This window comes from Pungitius pungitius, chromosome 16, assembly GCF_949316345.1.
Source record: "Pungitius pungitius chromosome 16, fPunPun2.1, whole genome shotgun sequence".
Lineage (NCBI taxonomy): Eukaryota > Metazoa > Chordata > Actinopteri > Perciformes > Gasterosteidae > Pungitius > Pungitius pungitius.
Window position 1 is genome coordinate 16,260,673 of NC_084915.1, and position 18,411 is coordinate 16,279,083.

At 48.3% G+C, this 18,411-nt stretch overlaps 1 protein-coding gene across 3 annotated transcripts in view; it reads left to right on the top strand.

The window, feature by feature from the left end:
* The first annotated feature begins 4,022 nt into the window (after positions 1–4,022).
* dbn1 (drebrin 1) overlaps positions 4,023–18,411 on the top strand; it is a 43,077-nt gene continuing 28,688 nt past the window's right edge. For 2 of the 3 annotated variants that reach the window (XM_037468555.2, XM_062557997.1), the window contains exon 1: positions 4,024–4,213. In XM_037468555.2, the coding sequence (XP_037324452.2) occupies positions 4,131–4,213 (83 nt within the window). In that variant the 5' untranslated portion in view covers positions 4,024–4,130. Of the gene's footprint in view, positions 4,214–18,411 lie in introns of all 3 variants that reach the window. The other variant, XM_037468556.2, reaches the window with a different exon arrangement.

The following is an 18,411-nucleotide window of genomic DNA, read 5'->3' on the forward strand; positions in this document are numbered from 1 at the left end:
CGAGGGTCTGTCGGTGTCATTCTGCTCCTGCGTGGCTGTCAACAAATTGTCACTTCATTTGTTTAAACTATTTGGTTACAGGCAACGACTTTGATTAGAACACATGAGGAGAGTGATGTGGTAATATCAAAATGTAGTTTAAAAAGGAGTCATAGTTTATTGTTGGAATAATAATAAAAAAAAGAGTTCTGAGAATGGACACAAGATGGAAGCAGAGCTCTGTTCAAAATGAAGAGCTGAGGATGCACTCTGCACTTTGTGTGGGAGGGGGGCAACAAACCCAAATACTAAGATGACAGAAGTCGTGATTTGCTCAAAGGTAAACACGAAATGTGCTCGTGTTGACACACACACACACACACACACACACACACATTCCTTCCCTCCAGGACTTTTATTCTCAGTGTGTTTAAAATAAAATGTGTGTAAACATTTACACCAAAGAGGAAATGAACACATTCCTGAGCTGCAGCAGGAACCGTGTGTGTGTGTGTGTGTGTGTGTGTGTGTGTGTGTGTGTGTGTGTGTGTGTGTGTGTGTGTGTGTGTGTGTGTGTGTGTGTGTGTGTGTGTGTGTGTAAGCTTTTGTTTGTACAGCACCTTTCTACAAACAATGAGGACCAAGTTGGGTTAAGAGGGTAAAATGAAATGCTAAGAGGAGTAGAAATAGCCGACAACACGTTGTCGTAGAAATACGACAACAGGTTGTGTGTCTGCAGCCCCTCTCGGCTCACCGCTTAAAGGAAGGCGGCGTCCACCGTGCCCAGGTGTGACACACAGCAGACGCACACAATGTGTTGTCGCACACTACAGCGACAGATAGTTAACACACTGTTAAAAAAAAAAAAAAAAAAAAAAAAAAAGATACAGAAGTGTCGTTTTTCTGAGTGTGATGAATGACATTAATGTTTTAGGTAATCAGGGTCCATCTGTGTCTCTGTCTCGGGTTTCTGTTTTGTGTATTAGAGAATCACCACAGGCCTCCGTCTCACTCGTTTGGTATGTGAGTCGTGTTTTTCCCTGCGCAGCCTGACGGACTTTTAACCCTTTGAGACTAGTCGATATTCCCTTTTTTCAAGCATCGCCCCATCTGGTCACACACCTCTGATATTCTGCAGCTTTGCAACAGCTTTCAAACAAAAAAACATACGTTTTCGAGACGCACAAAAACGACTCGAGTCGACTAACGTACAGAGACTCGTTTTGGGAGAATATATTTAACCCTTGAATTGATATTTTCTGTCAAAAACAACAGTTGAGGGCCGTGTGAAGCCTCAAGCCGGCCTCCATTCTACCTTCGAGAGAGAGGGAGACAAACAAAGAGACACCGTGACTGCCATAAGACAAAGGAAGAGGGCAGATGGGAAGTGAGCCTTTTTCTTTTGTTGCCCATCTGTCCACCTGTCTGCCTCCTTATTTAGAAACACCCCAGTATAGAAGGTGATCAATAGAATCAATCAATACCCACCCCCCCCCCCCCTCAAAGAGCGAGCGAAACGCACTCCTGTTGGAGGCCTCTGGCCTGAGAAAACGCCTCAGAGTGTTTGTAAAAATAAACAAATGCTGGCTTTCGGTTTGGGGACGAGGAACAAACGTCCCTCTCCCCCCGGGGGGGGGGATCGGGGCCTGACGTCTAGTCCACTCATTCTCCGCAGTCGACGCCCGCGGCGTCACCTGATCGCGAGGAGGTCAAATCAAAGACAATGAAAAGCCTGAAGCGCGAATGTTTAAAGTTACGCGACAATTCCGTTTTTTTTTTTTCATCTGAGGTCATCGGAGGTCAAGTATTAATCGTTCCAAAAAGAATCGGGAGGGTTTTGAGTTGGGAAGACGCAAACCTGCTCGGAGCCGGGCGTCGGTGCAATTGCATTGTGGGGGATGAAGGCGTCGCGTGTTGGCGAGCTGGAAGGTCGCGTTGAGCCCCTTTTGGCCACTTTACAGAAGCATCGTTTAAAAAAAAAAAAAGTAAAATCTGGATCCCTATTGGCGTCCCCAAAGGGTCCGATACAGTTTCTGCGCGTTATGCTAGAAGAGCGTGAAAGGTCATTTACGTTTCATATTCCGGCTCTGACCTCATTCTGGAGGATGTACGGCGGCTCTTCGGTGGAATAAAAAGATTCTGAGGGTTATTTATTCCTCCCTGAAGCTGTCACAGAGTCGGTGTAGGAGTCGGAGGCTGTTTGGCCCAGTCAGAGGGTCCACGGTGAGGGGGGGGGTAGTTTCAGCCCCCTCTGCAGATCCTCAATGAAGCGTACCCATGTGACGCAGGGGGGTGTGAAGAGAAAAATAACGTGGTACCACTGATGAGTCGGGCCGGGCGGATCCGTTCAGTGGAAACGAGGCCTGATGCGAGAAGGTTTGGGCGGATTTGATGTTCCCTCCTGCTGATCAGTAATATTATTTCTCCACATTTTCAATGATTTGAGCAGAAAAATACTCACATGGAAACTGGGTAGTGGTTGAAGATACAAGTAAAACGAGAATGTACTTAAAATATCAAAAGTAATATGTAAATAGAATGAATGTTTTCAGCTCATTTTGCATCAATGTTGTAACTAACTTAATAAAAACGTAACTTAACTGATACATTTGTGAAAATTACCGTATTTATTTATAATTTGTAAATCACGGCCTCACGTGATACACACAGTGAATTCAGCATGGAGGACAATGGTGGCGTTTCAGCAGGTTCACCTTGTGCTAAGTTGCTGTTGGTGCTAATTAAAGCGCCCCCCCCCCCCCCCCGCTGACCCCCCCGACCCCCCGTCTCTATTATCCCCTGGCCTCAGTGTTGGAGGGCAGAGGGGAAGGTATGTGGGCTCAGTGCCAGCCGAGCCTGGGAGAAAAACACCGAGGCCGCCCGCGTGGCGTTCAACCCTCCGAGGCAAGGCAGGTTACCATGGCAACCCGACCACCGCCGCCACCAGACGAGGGGGGGGGGGGGGGGAGGGGAACTCCCAAATGTCAACTTTTCCAGGAAACAGGAAGAAAAGAAGGTCATTTTCAGTCCATCGACTTTTTTGAAACGACACAAAGGAGGAATTCTTGAAACGTTGCGTCACTGAAATGTTGTTTAAATATTTCAACTAAGACTCTCTACCAAATTAAGCACACATTTACTTGCTTGTGCAAAAGTAGACACCCCTGATTGTAGAATCATATATCATTGAATTTTAAGTATTGATATATTGATGTAAATAAACATATGATATTTAGTGATGAAAGAATTACAATATTGGTATTAAATGAAGTAAAAGGGGCAGAAAAAATAATTGCAAAGGTTCAACTGAGACTGAGAAATGTAGATGTAATAATCCGAGTCTGTAATGTGTCAGTAATTTAATTAAGTGTTTTAGCTTGACCTCTGATCACCTTATTGGTGGAAGATACATTGATTTCAGGCCTTTAACTTGTGCTTGAGTGAAGGATACGAGTTCTCCTTCCATCACGTACTGTGGACCCCCTGAAGGCCTTCTGTGGTTCCTGAGACTACATCGCTGCTCTGTTTCCCCTCATTCATTCAGGCATCGTGTTCCTGTTGGAGGATTTCCTCTGTTCCCTCCCAACCAGGCCCGTGCTTCTCCGAGGAGCTCTCCACCCGACCACCAGGTGCCCTCAGATCGCCCCCACCCCACCCCCCCAAGTCTCAGTCCCCCCCCCCTCGACACGGTCATCCGCTTGCTCACCTGTTTCTCCTTCAGGTGGGACAACCCCAAAACCCTCATGACTGTGATATAGGAATCCCCCACTAGAGCATTCTGAAGCTCTTAAACATTACAGTTTGTAATCCAGAATCCTGTCAAATGTACCAATAAAATTACATATGTATTTCCATGACCCCCCCCCCCCCTGTGTTTTAATAGTTAGAGCATTACCCGCATATCCACTTTATTTATCTGTGAGGGGCGTTTAGTTTTAACTTGGTGTCAATTTGAAACCTTTGCCAGGTACACCGTCGGCACTAGGACCCATCGGACCATCGCACCGGCGCTAGGACCCCCTCGGACACCGCGGTCGTCTCTTTGTCTCCACCAGTCAGAGCCTCCACCTCCTCCACCTCCTCCTGCTCCTTCTGCTCACTCCGTGTCTCTATCCATCAGCAGCGGTCTGGATGCTCGCAGGGGCAGAAACATGGCTGTGAATCTCGGCAACAACAGACTGGACCTGCTGACCGCCTACCAGGACGTCATCGACGAGACCTCGGACACCAACTGGTGAGTCCCGCGCCCCCTCGCCTCCCCCCACCCTACCACCTCCAAAACCCGTGCGAGCTGCTGCACTCCTGGCGTCCCTCGGGCTTTAGTTATCCGGGTTTGGTGCACGCGGAGGATGCGCAGGGCACGCTGTGCAGCAGCAGCATCCTCCTCCTCCTCCTCCTCATCATCGTACCCCCGCAGGGGGGGTAAACTCCACAGGCCGGGGCAGATTGTCACGGCGGTTCCATCCACAGCAGCAATGGTCAGCAACTTTGCGTAATTACGCGCATTCAGCAGCAGGAAGACGCGTTTACAGCTATGAAAGTGAAAGATTTGTGTGTGTGTGTTCGGGGGGGTTGGGGGGGTTGTACGAATATCCGTGTCTGCACTGCAGAGTCGGGGCAACACCGTGTGCCCAAATAACTGCGAGCGGACCGCTTTGTTTCCCCGCAGTTACTCGGTCGGTTTAGTCGCTGCCAGCTGGAAGCAATTTCAGGCTTCAATACAACGTGATGCAGCAGTGTGCGTGTGCGCGCGCGCGTGCGCGCGCGTGAGGGCTTAGCGTTGGTAAACGGGCCTGGTCCAGAGACACTGATGAGCCCCTGCATCCCCAACCGAGGGGCGAGGCCGGGAGTAGGGGGTGGGGGTTGGGTAGAGGGGGGGGGGCTCCATCATCTCTCATTGTGGCCTTTCCCTCACGTGGTAAAGTGAAAGAGGTGGTGAGCTGAAGGCCTGCTGGAACATAGAATGTGGAAGTGAAATCCCCAGCGCTTCGAACCACACGGTGTCAAGTTCTCAGGAGGAGACAAAAGGACAAAAAGTACTAAATGCTCAAGTGGGAATCCAGTCAGGAAAATCCAACTGTTTGTCTTGATTAATCCATTTCTTTTTTTTGTGAAACCACAAGGTTCAGGTGATGCAAAACGAGGGAGCAACAGAGTAAGCTGAAGGAATTATTTGGGACCGTTCACGTGATTTGGTGTCACATTTCTTTTTTTTTATATTTAAAGCCAATCCGAGGAGGCCATGTTTGGAGCAGGCGCGTCGCTTCGGGAGTTAAACTGTGACCCGTTGACCTTCGGGGGGCCTCGATTCGCCGAAACCCTTTCCCACCTTTCGACTGTGTGCGGGAAGCAGCAACGAGGGACGTACCGTCACCTTTTTAGAGTTGCCACAAATGGCCGCGTTTGGGCTCGGTTTGCAGACCCTGCGTTGAGTTGTCGGGGATCGTGAACCTGGGCCATCTGTCGCCGGCCGCCCGTCCGAAGGAGGGCGGCTTCACTTGAAAACGCGCGCCAGGGTTCTGCTTTCAGTTTGCAGCCCGTGTGGTTTTGGGGGAGGTTTTGGTTCCTGGTTTGGACACAGTTTTGATGTCCCGGGTCTAGATGCTGGATGATGACAACAAGCCTCTGTTTCCACCCTGTGAAAAAACAATTAAGATCCTACCCAATGCTTTTGGGCTTTTGGGTGTATGTTGGAGAAACGGATACATTTTAAAAGCTGCTACAACACATCTAGGGTCACTATAATCCCTATACATGAACTAAATCCTTTTGACACCAGTATAATATAATATACTGCTGTGACGCCTCCCATATTGAGGAGTATCAAATGAGTTAAAAATCAATCAAATATATCTGATAAATGGGAAAACGTTCCCACCCTCAACTGGCGAGGCTTTTTAATTCGTTTTATTGACTACAGGGAAACCTGTGAGATGTTTCTCACACATCCACTGATAAAAGTCCAATTTCTCATCTTTAGATTCTGTCAGTCTGCCACTGAGCTCTCATTTTTAACTACTTGTTATTTGATTTTTTTTTTTTTTAGACCGGAAATGATTCCCCCCCCCCCGCCCACACACACACACACACTCTGACGGCCATTTGTGCGTGTCACCACGTCCTGCTCGTGTGAGTGACAGCTGCCAACCCCCCCCCCCCCCAAATATTAGCTTGTTCTGTCGGGTGATCGGGCGGAGCAGGGGGCCTCGGGCCCTCGGGCCTGCCCCCGTTTTTCACACTTGATGAGATTCGAACAAAGGCGGAGACTTCCAGAACGCCACTGACCCCAAACAACACGGGACACCCCCCCTCCAGCACCCCCCCCCCCCCCCCCCCCACTTCCGTCCTAATGATGCTACACCATCTTTCCACGAGATCCTTTTTTTGTTTTTTCTTCAGAGCTACATCGCTACTATGCTACTGCATATTCAATGTATTAAGACGTATTGTTGCTTAAATGCCGCTTCATTCAAAGTCAGAATCCCAGATTGGAGATAAAAAAAAAAAGCTGTAACAAGATGGCATCGACTTTTTTTTACGGCCCGTTGTCTTCATTTGATCCGGTGCCTGAAGGTCGTCTCCGGCCGCAGACTGTGGTGACGTTGTAGGAGAAAAGGGCCTGTGGGCGTCTCGGGGTTATCCAATATCAAACAAGCCGAGGACGCTCGGGAATGCTGATTGGCCCCGAGGCAGCCGCCATGAGACCCCGCTGACCCCCCCCCCCCCCCCCCCTCCAGCTGTTTGAGGAGGATGGGGGAGGATGGGGGCGCATTACCTGACGAGTCACCTCTGGCAGGCTGACAAAAGAACAAACTGGCGGTAAGAGGAGCCGCGGCAGGAGGCTCAGAGGTGTCCGAGTCACGTTTCATTAATTCAAGCTCCCGGAATGATGTTGGTTCTTTTTATGAACCTTTTCTTTTTTCTTTTTTTTTTTACTTGGCTAATCATTGAGCCTGGCGGCTGGGTTCAAAGTCGGTCGTTTATCACCAAAGACCTGGGAGGGCAAATGAAAAAAAAAAACGCTGGATGAAATAAACCTCTTTGGCTACTTTGGGTACTTGATCTTCTTTATCTTTTATCAAAGATTCCTGAGAACTGGACTTCATCAATGAATGTATCACTCATTGATGAAACCCAACAGCATTCACGCGTCATCTTCTGTATCTGTCAATCAGCTGAGCTGGTTTGTGCTGTGTGTGTGTGACCCTCAGCTTCTGTCATTGATTATTTCATCTTCAGCCTCGGTCATTGATTATTTCATCTTCAGCCTCGGTCATTGATTATTTCATCTTCAGCCTCGGTCATTGATTATTTCATCTTCAGCCTCGGTCATTGATTATTTCATCTCGTCGTTAGACTTGTTGGTGCCACAGAGAGACAATCTGTATTATTAACATTTTCCTATCGGCTTCACATGAGACTGATTCTCTTCGAGTGTTTCGGTGGCCAAACAGGAAGCGCCCGACCGGAGTTTGACCTTTTGACCTCTTCTGCGCGTTGAGGGCATCGGCCCCTCGACTCGACTTGTTATCTTCTTCTTAGCAGGTATTAAAGTGACATGAAGTATTAAACTGTTTGGGTCTCCTCCCACACTCCAGAGCATTACAGAACCGGGTCAGTAGTACCACATGCAAAGCAGGCTCCTACCTTCATCGAGGCCGCTTAGTCAAACGGAGACGGACGATTAATCTCCCGTCCGCTTTACATTCATTGCTCCCACGAGCAGAAACGCATTCAGTCTGAATGAGGCCGCTCTCTGGCTCTAATTTTTATTTTGATCAAATGTTTTTCGGAATGTATTTTGTCCCGTTTTACACACAGATATTTTTAGGATGAATTTTTCATAAACATCATTCCTATTTGTGTACTTATCAATAATTGTACCGGATTTCTGTACAGTTTACAAAAGGCTTTTGGATCCTCACGTTAAATCAATTGATGATGCAGTTATTTGACTTCATCAAAGGGACAATGAACCCCCCCCCCCCCCCTTATTTTTGCAAAAAAAGATATTTTCGTGCAGAATCAGAAGGCATCAAGGAGGTCTTTTCTCTTCATTTGTCATTTGTTGTTGAATTGATCGATCTCTCCATCCATAATGAGGGAGTCGATGGTTCCAGCACGTCTCTTAATGCCGTCTGCTAACTGACAGATGGCAGGTTCCCACGCCGGCCCGCTGCCCCGTCCGCTAGCACGTTAGCCGTTAGCACGACAGATGCAGATGTTCACCAGTCGCCCCCCGGGAGCGTCTGCACCAGCGAGCCTTCAAATCCATTACATGTAGTGGTTTTTTATTTAGTCATTTTTCTCGGCTGCGTACGCGACTCGTCAGACGCGCTCCTGGCACTCGGCGATGTGGCAGGTCCCCTCTGCTCTCCTCCTCCTGCTGCCGTTTTCAGCGCAGAGACACATGCTTTGCTGGGATGATGAATTCAGTGTCAGGATGACTCGCCCCAGGTGGACTCGGTGGTAACCCCCCCGCCCCCCCCCCCCTCGCTCCCCTCGCTGACACATAATCCGTTTGCATTCCTTCCGTCTCCGGCCTGTTCGTGTTTCTTTAACGGAGTCTCTCGTATCTCTTTAACATCTGGGAGTGACGAGGGAGGGTCTCCACTCACATTCACAGGAATGCATTCTGATGTAGGGGGGGGGTTTCCGTGGAGATAAAGATAATATTCATTAAATTGTTTTGGTGAAACTGAAGGTCAGTATCGCTTCTACAAGCTGTCTGGATCTGTTCTGATGTCGTTGCATTGATGGAGCCTGTGTGAGGCCTTACAAACACACATTGAAACATTTACCAAAATACATATTTCTTCTTGCTAATCTTCCCTGGTCCATGGCTGTAAGGCTTCTATGCTACTTGCATCTCGTGCTTCCTCTGATTTAGTTATTCAGATACTTTTCTTTCGAACACAGACGTCTGTCACAAGGCCGCGGCCAAGTTAAAGTGCACATTTAGTCAGTGGGGAGAAGAGAAACCGGGTGTCAGCCTGTCATTCCGCTGCTGCTGTCCAAGGTTTTGAGTTCAACAAGCGAGGGTTTGTCGTTTTTCCACAAGATTATGCTTCTTTTTTTTTTTTTTTCCTCCTTTCTGCGCGAAAGGCATTTGACCTCTGCCCTCATCGTTTGACAGCAGGAGGGAGAGGAGGAGAAGAAAAGCCCGGTGATTAAAAGCCCCCCCCCGCAACAAGCTGGAAAAGACTAAATACAGCCGTCTGGCGGGAGTCCTCGGGCTTCGCGTTGTGCCGCCGCTTGGAGGACGTCCTTCGGCTGCTTCGTGTTCACACACACACACACACACACACGCTAAAGCAGTGAGGCGGGGGCCCATGAAAACCCAATCGCGTCACACTTCACCGTATGGCCGGGGGGGGGGGTCACACACGAGGGCGTCTGAGTCTTTTTTACCTCTCTCTGTTTGATCGGTCAGGGTTCGTGTGAACCGATGTACACATTCCAGGCCCTCAGTCTTTAATCCTTTCACCCTGCAGTAAAGAAATAAAAATAAAAAATCTGCCGTTTCAAAAGGTCAAGAATTGACTTTGTTCCTGTTGCTTTATTCCCTGATTCTCCTCGTAATGAGTTTCTTTAACGTCTTCGTTGAGGCGGATTAAGATCGAGGCGTCGCCGCCGCCGCCGCTTTAACGGCACCCCGCCGACCACGTTTCAGTGTCAAGTGAAAATGAAACATCAGCGGGGGAGGGGGGGCAGGGGGGAGCTGGAGCTGGAAGCAAAATGGCAGACGGCAGTAGGAGGACAGAGGAGGTGGGGGAGGGGCGAGGGGAGATTTAGAGGGAGCTGATGAGGATTTGGAAAGGGATAGAAACTGAAACTAGTAGCTAAAGAGGTCAATAAGGGGGGGGGGGGGGGGGGGAGATACTGCAGTACTGTTGACAAGAGGCCAAACCAGACTTAGTGTGTGTGTGTGTGTGTGTGTGTGTCTGTGTTCGATCCTATTAGGGTCATCTGCATTACAAAAAAGTAAAAATAAAATAATCCAGTTTAATAAGGAAAGACACTTGAAGATCTCACTCTTTAATCCTTTAAGACGGGAAGAAAAACCAGAGAAACGATCATTAAAGTCAACGTAAACTCACATTTCTAGAATATTTGTTTTCTGTTAGGTTTCATTTAGAGGGATTCTGGGGGGGGGAAGAAAATTGGCCCAATTAGAACTAAATGAGATGGAAGCAACTAGAACTTAATATTTAGATAATTATAGATTGAAGTCACTTGGGACCAAAACCAATTCTCTGTTTGGGGGGGGGGGGGGGGGGTTAAAAAAAATTAGATTAAAGTAGAAATATATATGGAACGAATTTGTCAGTTTAAAGATGAATTTAACAGATTTATAATTTTAAGGAGAACAAGTTTTAAGGCATTTGATGGTGTAACATTGCAGACACACACACACACACACACACACTGACATCTCTGACCTGTTCCTCCACCATAGCTCGCCGGTTTAAGGCCATTCGCCGAGGCCACTTAGAGAGATCGACAGTGAAGGTCAGGGGAGGTCACGCGTCACAGAGGCCCCACAGCTGTACCCCCAAAAAACCCACCAATTGATTTAGGAGGAAGAAGTAGCTGCACCTATTCCACCCAATCACTGATCAGGTTTATAAGATCTTCAGCGCCGGACTGGCAGAGATATTTGGCCGTTAAAAGCCTCCGAAAAAACCGAATCCAGTGGCGCCCGAATTCCTCAGCAGAAGACCGCAGGAAAGAAAATACACTGTTCACCGAAGGCCAAGCGATACGGGATGGTTCATTAGAATCAGCTTTAACATTAGAAGCTTTCCACTCACAATGAATCGATGCGCAACCGTCACACAGAACATGAATAACGAGGGAAAGTGAACGTAATGAATGAGTGCCACAAAAGTCAAGAATCTACAATACGAAAATGTGTGTGTGTGTGTGTGTGGCCTGACTTAACGGGCCGGCTCACGATGACAACCTTAGAATCTTATTTTCATGCCGCTTTTTAAAATCTTTTTCCGCCGTCTTTTTGCAGACATTTTGACACGTTTTCTCTAATTGCGATGACGCAGAAAAAAACTATTCAATACAAAATTAAGACAAAAGGGAACAACATCTTGGTACAAAACACAGATTTATTTCTACACTTTCCCAGTTTTTCCTCCTGAGAGTTTCTCCCGAGTGAATTGTCCTGAAGAGGAAGCTTCCGAACTACTGAACGCCCTGCAAACGGCTGCTGCTTTTTATCCCTTTCTATGGGAGAAAAAAAAAACCTGCCAAAAAGAGTGAAAGATATTAATTGGTTGCACGAGGTGCCTGGCGTCTTGGGGGGGGGGGGGGGGGGGGGGGAGAAGAGCCGCCGTTGGTGTGAAACAACAGACCCATTGGAAATAGCCCCCCCCCCCCCTCACTTCTAACACTCTTGCTGATGTGTTGCTGCTTCCTGTTGGACGGAAGCGACTGAACGCAGCGGCGCTGGTGGGGGAGGGGGTTTGTGGGGGGGGGGGGCGCCGCTCCACTCCGCAGCGCCGAAGCCCTCCGCAGGCTTTATTTAGAAAGTTGAAGCGCCGAGCTGTTTCGGTTTCCCTCCTTTCCCCTGAAAAAACAACAATGGGGATGCTGCCAGTGGTTGAGGTGCATTGTGGGGGAATGTTGCGTTGAATCAAAAAAAAAAAAAAAAAAGGTGACAAAAAAGGGTTCTGCCACATTCAAAGGATCCGTGTCGGTGTTGATTAACGTTCTCAAGTAGCGGTGAGAAAATGAAATGTGATGCAGAAAGTCCGTTTTGAGGCTGAGAGGAAGCTCTTCCATCACGCTGCGCGTCTCCGGGTCATCGGCGGTGGGGGTAAAAACGGCGTTTTGTTGTTATCCGACGGTCCCCAAAGTCCAGTCTGCTGCTTTTCTGTCTCCTTCCCAGAATATCGTGTTTTAGCGGCGGGAGTTTGTCTATAAAATGAACTCCAGGTGGAAAAATGGGCAATAATCCTCTGAAATAAACCTGTTTTCAAGCTGCCAAACACCCCCTCTCCCCCCCCCCCCCCCTCTGAAGGCCTCTGTCCGTCTCCTATATCACGCGCTTTGCTGAGGCTCAGGGATTTACAGGAGATATCAAGTAATTTATGGAACTGAGTTCGCCTCACAGGCGCATTGATTATTTTTTTTTTCTTTCCTTAAATAAAAGGCTTTTTATCAAGTTTAACGAGGTAATTATTTGTGTCATTTAAATTAAAGCACAGGCCGAGAGTCTGACGTTTGAGAAGGTTCACGGGAAGAAACGGACGCGTTGCAGAACACGCTTTCATTTCATAATATGTAGAAATGAATATTTAGTGCTGGCTGTAGTAGAGAGGCGGCAGAGAGGCATTGATTTCGTGGGAAGAGGCGGCTGTAGGTTGTCGTTCCAAAGCATGAGTCAGTCCAGTGTACTGTCTGACACACACACACACACACACACACACACAGAGCCAGCGCACAGAGCGGGAACGCTGATGGGAAACAGATCTATTTTGTTGCAGCCGTGCACGAGCTCCTATGGTGCGTTTACAACAGTCCGTGATGCAAAACAAAAGCCCCCCCGCACAGTGCTGCGCTTCACGCTGCGACGCGTTCAGGGACAGAAACCACTTGTTTTCCGGGTTTAAAAAAAAACCCAACAACTGGCGGTCAGTGAGACGCGGGGACAGACGGCCCGTCTCACAGGGCCTTCCTCACCAGCGGCCAATGGGAAACATTAAACCACGCGTTTAGTGTGGTAACCGTGACAACGGCAAAGGTTCCTTTACATTTGAAGCCCGATCCCATCGCGGCATTAAACCTCTTTAGCGGGACTCTCTCCCGCTGAACAAATCCATTCTGGAGTTTCTCAGCATCGCAAAGTACAGCAGCACCAACCGGCATCGCACCGTCCGCCCTCAACCTCAACCACATCTCCTCCCCCCTCCCCCACCCCGAATTATGACACGACCAGCCAATCACAGCGATGCGTTTGAGGCCGGAAATAAATCCCACGCTCTTTTCATCCACTCGTGTGCTAAAAATAAAGAGCGCGTTTCATCCTCTCAGCTAAATATGGTGGTGAATTATTATTCATTTCTGCTGCATCATCCGCTGGTTTGTTGGTGTGTGTGTGTGTGTGTGTGTGTGTGTGTGTGCTTCTATATGATGTACTTCTGTATTTCTGTGGGGTCACAGTGAGAAGACGGAGGCGTTGGGTTGAAAGCTCTCGTGGGTCGATATCGGCCCTCCTTCCTTTTGTGAGTCAAGCATCCCCCCCCCCCCCCCCTCTCTCCACATGTGGTGATACTATTAAAATGTCTGTCAGTGATTAATTCCTGCAGCCGGCATCGGGAGCGTGAGCCGTTACCTCGGCATCAGTGTGAGGAGATTTGCTCCTTTCTGCTAAACGGTCCCTTGTGTTTCTGGCCCAAACGAACTTCTTGACCTTCGTTTTAGACCCGTAGAGGTAAAAGTATCCTGTATTTTTTGTTTTAATAAGCAAGGAGAAGAACACGTCCGATTTGCAGTTTTCTTTCTCATCCTTTCAATTGAACCTAGAGGCCTCACAGCGGGTCCCGGTTAGGAGTAAAAAAAGAGAATGTTAAATTCTGTGGAACTTTACATGTGTGTCACTGATTAACTGTTTCCAGTCTTTGACTACAGCTTTGAACACGCCGCGCTCGACCCATCAGTGAGCAACAGCCAATGTGCTCCGTGAGAAGTGATGTGTTCGGCCCGGGTCGTTTGTGGTGACCGATGAGATGGAAACGAGTAGAAGATGCTGCATTGTCGTTCTGTTTAAAAAGTTCCCCCACGTTGGTGAACAACGATGATGTTGATTAATAATTCATGTCCCATCTCATAAAAGCCTAGAATTTTCTTTTTTTCTTTTCCATGTGACCTGTTATTTTGTGCTCAGAGGGCACTTCTCTCCCTGTAGATTAGGTAGAAGGTTCTCCTGAAGCCTCAGGTGGAGGAGAAACCCCACGGGAGGATGCAGGAAGTGAAGGATGCACCTGGATGTAGGCGCGTGAGCGCGGCTTCGTGATGTCCTTTGATGGTGGGCTTTGTTTTGAGCCTTTTGAAGGCCCCCCCCCCCCCCCCCCCCCTCCCCCCAGTGGTCTCAGTTGTTGCACTTCCACCAGACAACAACAGTTTGATTTTGCGTTTTAAATCGTCTTCTCAGATTGGCCGATCCCGCTGGACGGGGAGGGGAAAAAAAAGGTTATGACGAACTGCCCATCCGTCACGGAAAGTCTAATAAATAAATAAATAAATGATGATGCTGATGTGATGCAGCTGTGTCGCATTGTCTGCTGTCCTGTTTGATGTTGAGAGGATGATCCAGGTGTCATCTGTGTGTGTGTGTGTTGGGGGGGGGGGGCTGGAGGGGGATTCTGCCTCTCCCTTCCTCACCCCTCCCCATCAGTCTATCATGTCCTGGTATCAAACAGGGATTTGTGACGGGAGGATTTGGCTGCACATGCTCAGTCTCAGCTGGGGGGTGAAAGCCCAGGAGCCCGGGACGACTGAGAGGAGCTTTATTTACCGGACTGCTATTCCCTGGTATTTACTCCTCACAGCTCGCAAACTATTTCAGGAATACATACTGAAACGTGTCCGTTTTTTTGTGTGAATGCTGGAATTCAATGACTCAATAAATAGGATTTTATTTCAACGTGGCCAACGTCCTTCGTCCTAAAACACCGGTCAAGGTTTGCAGTGGAAGCCTAATTGACAAAAGCTTTGTGGTCCAAAGTGATCTGAAAGAGCAATGTGGCACCATGGGAGGGGGGGGGTCATTTGAATGAATGGCTTTGGTGTCAGTAGAACCAGTAGAAGATTCTGGTGTTTGTCTCACTGTTATCGAGCAGCACATCCAGACGTGGCCTCACTGTCTGTACTTTAAACGGTGACCCCCCCCCCCTCGCTCTGCCCTCCTGTGCACATACTGTTCTTTGTGTTCTGTGAGCCTGTTTTGTTTCTTGTGTGGGGAAGCAAAGAACAGTTTGTCTATCAGATAGCAAGGATGTAAATCAACCACAGTACGTACCTTTAAAAAAAAAAAAAAAAAAAGAAATCATTACTTTGGAATGGCAGCGGTATCATGGCTCAATACCAGCTGACACGGTACCGCAGGGATCTGACCATCGACTGGGTCAACAAACAAAGACCCCCCCCCCCCAGGATCCAACAAAACCTCAACAGGTGGCCACTCCGCAAATAAAAAGCACACGACGTTGAGTCCGAAGTGCTCGACGGATCCAGGAGAAGTCGGAGGGCGTAAAGTTGTGTTTTTGAGCGGAACGAATCACACAAATTTATGATGTGAAAAAAATAATGTACGTCATCATCAGTGGGCGGGAGAAGAAGCTTGTTCTTGCATTTCGAACCATGGCGCTGGTCGTTTGGCTCTGTGCTTCCACCTCTGCTGCGTCACCAGAAAGCCGTCCCTCAGCGGGGGGGGGGGGGGGGGCGGCGGCGAGTGGTTGGCGCTCGTCCTGCAGTTTGCTGATTGAAGCACTCTGCCTTATTGAGGCGTGTGTGTGTGTGTGTGTGTGTGTTTTAGAGGATGGCTAGCGGCAATTCACACGGGCCCACCAGGGCATTATGGGTAGTTCCCTCGTTCTCTGCCCGGATACAAGCGGTGCGTCACTCCTATCAACGGCGACCGCTCTGATGTCTGCATTGTACTTTAAAACCTTCATTTCGCCGATGGCCGGCGCCATTCTTCATTACGCGAGTCCGCCGTGCAGAAGGTGCACTCCGGGCGGACGTGGGCTGACGGCACCGCGGTGGTTTTGGTGATTGTGCCGCAGCAGCCCCAATGAACGGGCATTAAGCGCTGGATTCAGCAGCTGGGCTCACGTTTCCTCCTCAAGGCCTCGTCTGCCTGCATCTCTCTCTCTCTCGCTCTCTCTCTGCGGCGCCCGGCGGCTGTTTGAGTGGGATAGCGGCCCACATGTCCAAGCCACAGGAGAGAGATCTGCAGCTCTCTGTGCAGCGCCACCCCCCCCCCCCCCATCCGCTTTTAATAATTCATACTCCATCAATCTTTTATTGGGTTCTGCTTGATTCAAGTTCCCTTTGCTTTATTTCGGAGAGACGGAGCAGTGTCTCCTGCTCAGCTCCTTTCGTCCTGCTTCTCTCTCCCGTCAGGCCTCACACTTCCCTCTCAGGCCATCTGGGTGCTGGCGGGATACAGCTAACCCTGCTGCCCCCCCCCCCCCCCCGCCGCCTCCCTTATGCCTGACAGCATTACACCGCCTCAAAACCCTTCATTTCAGGCAAAAACGACTCAAAAGCTGAAAGGATGTAAGATAAGCTAACTGGTAAAAAGCTTCCAAATTCTGATTTGCTCCGATTTTTGGCTGCGGCCAAATGAGGGATTTGAATCAACGTCCACCTCAGCCCGTCGCAATTAAGTACCAGCATGCAGCAGAGTATTACATAATTGATAGTTTAAGTAGCATCAACAAATGACTCAGGGGTCTGACTCTCTTCCTGTAGAGAAATCAATGGGACATAAATAAAAGACCTGTTTCTGTTTTAAAGCCACCAACGCCTCCCTGTTCGGTTTTAATAGTTTTTTAATGAAGTGTGTTTTTTTGTTGTTGTTGTTGTTGTTGTTGCTTCATCTCTGTTTGTTGGCACACAATCTAGCAACAGGGATTAAGTGCTGTTTCTTTCACTTTATTCTAATGGAAAGGCATGAAGCTGAAAATACTATTATGTAAAATATGAAGCTTTCTCTCCACCCCGGGACAGTTTGTGCCTTATTTCTCTCACACACACACACACACACACACACACACACACACACACACACACACACGCTGTATGAATGGATATCTGGAGCGTCTTTATCCTGCGAGTGCAGCATAAGAACAAACTCTGCTGGTTTATAGGAAGTTGCTCCAGAGCAATGAAATATTTGTAGAGCTGATTGGACGAATTGAGGTATGTTGGATCAGTGAGAAGCTGCGGTGCAGCGTTTTTTTGCTTCAGAAGAAGCGACGCCGCTTTCAGAACTCGACCCTAATTGCAATTCTCTGTGGTTCAAAAGTCAACATTTTTTTAAATGCAAACTTACAGCCAGAAAAGTGCTTTCTCTGCAGGGAGGCGATTTCCTCTCAAGCGACACGACCCTGTCTTTGTGCATTTTAAATCTTGAATATTGATTTCACTCCATTCCACCATCATTGGAATGATTTTAATGTCTCTTGAACACACGCGGCCTTTAATCTGTAAACCTATTGTTTAAAACCTGACATTCAGGGTTCGTTGTTTATACATTCAACCGGCTTTCCGAGAGATTTCGGAGCCTCGCTGCAGGGATTTGCTCCCACTCGTTTGCCAGATCTCACTGAAATACTGAAACAAACCCTTCAGCGTCACCAGGTTTTCAGTGACATTTAAAAAGGGAGCTTTCTAGTGTAGTTTTTCTCACCTTTTTACATAACCGCTTCACAATCATCTCCTCACAAAATGCCTCCCCCTTTTCCCCAACTGAATCCCTCCTACTTCTCCCCTTATTTCACCTCCTGTTGGGAAAAGGTGAGAACCCCCCCCCCCCCCCCCCCCTCTCTGCCACATCATCCAACAACGCCTCCCGTGTGGTGGAATCTATTTTTTGTTTTTGGCGTAGACTTTGAATGCGGTTGAGTTGTATTGAGGACCTGCGTGGGGGCCCCTCTCTGCTGCACTTCCATTGGTCCAGTGATCAGAGTGGTGGAGTCACACATTGGAGGGATTAGCGGACGGGGAGCTCTCCGCTGAAGCATCTGACGTGAAGACGTTATTTTTTTAACCTCCGTCCTTTTATTTGATGCTTTTAATGGCTCCCTTTTTTGCCCCCTCGGGGAGAATCCACCTTCAACCCCGGGTGAGAGCTTGGTCCATTTGGACCGGAGAGGACTGGAGGACGCGATGGCGAGGTCAAGTCTTCCACTCTCACGGCCCAACAAAAGCTTTTCTGTTGCTGTGGCAACAAACTGGTTTGCTCCCACTTTTCTGGTCTCTGCAGCACCGAAGATATTTCTGATCAATTTCTTCTTGATTTTGATTGAATTTTTTCCTGTATTCCATGAAAGGTTCTTCCCTTCAATTGTTTTCAATCAATTACTTATGGATGAGTCTTTTTTTTTTTTTTTTTCAAACAATCGTCTGTGCAGCACCGACAGCATTGAAACATCCTAATATTTATATTGATTCCATTTTGACCCACAAGTTAATCAGACGACAATTTAAACAATGTCGGCTGGCATCCTTTTTTTTAAGCGTAGGGTACATTTTTTTTTTGACAAGAAGAAATGCCCAGAAGCATCTGTCCGGGCACCAAGCTCATGATGATGATGATGATGAGCACACCTTAAAGGAGCCTCCAGATCCGGGACAGAGAGTCTGGAGCGCAGCGACATGGCGGAATGGAGAGTTTATTTCCGTCTC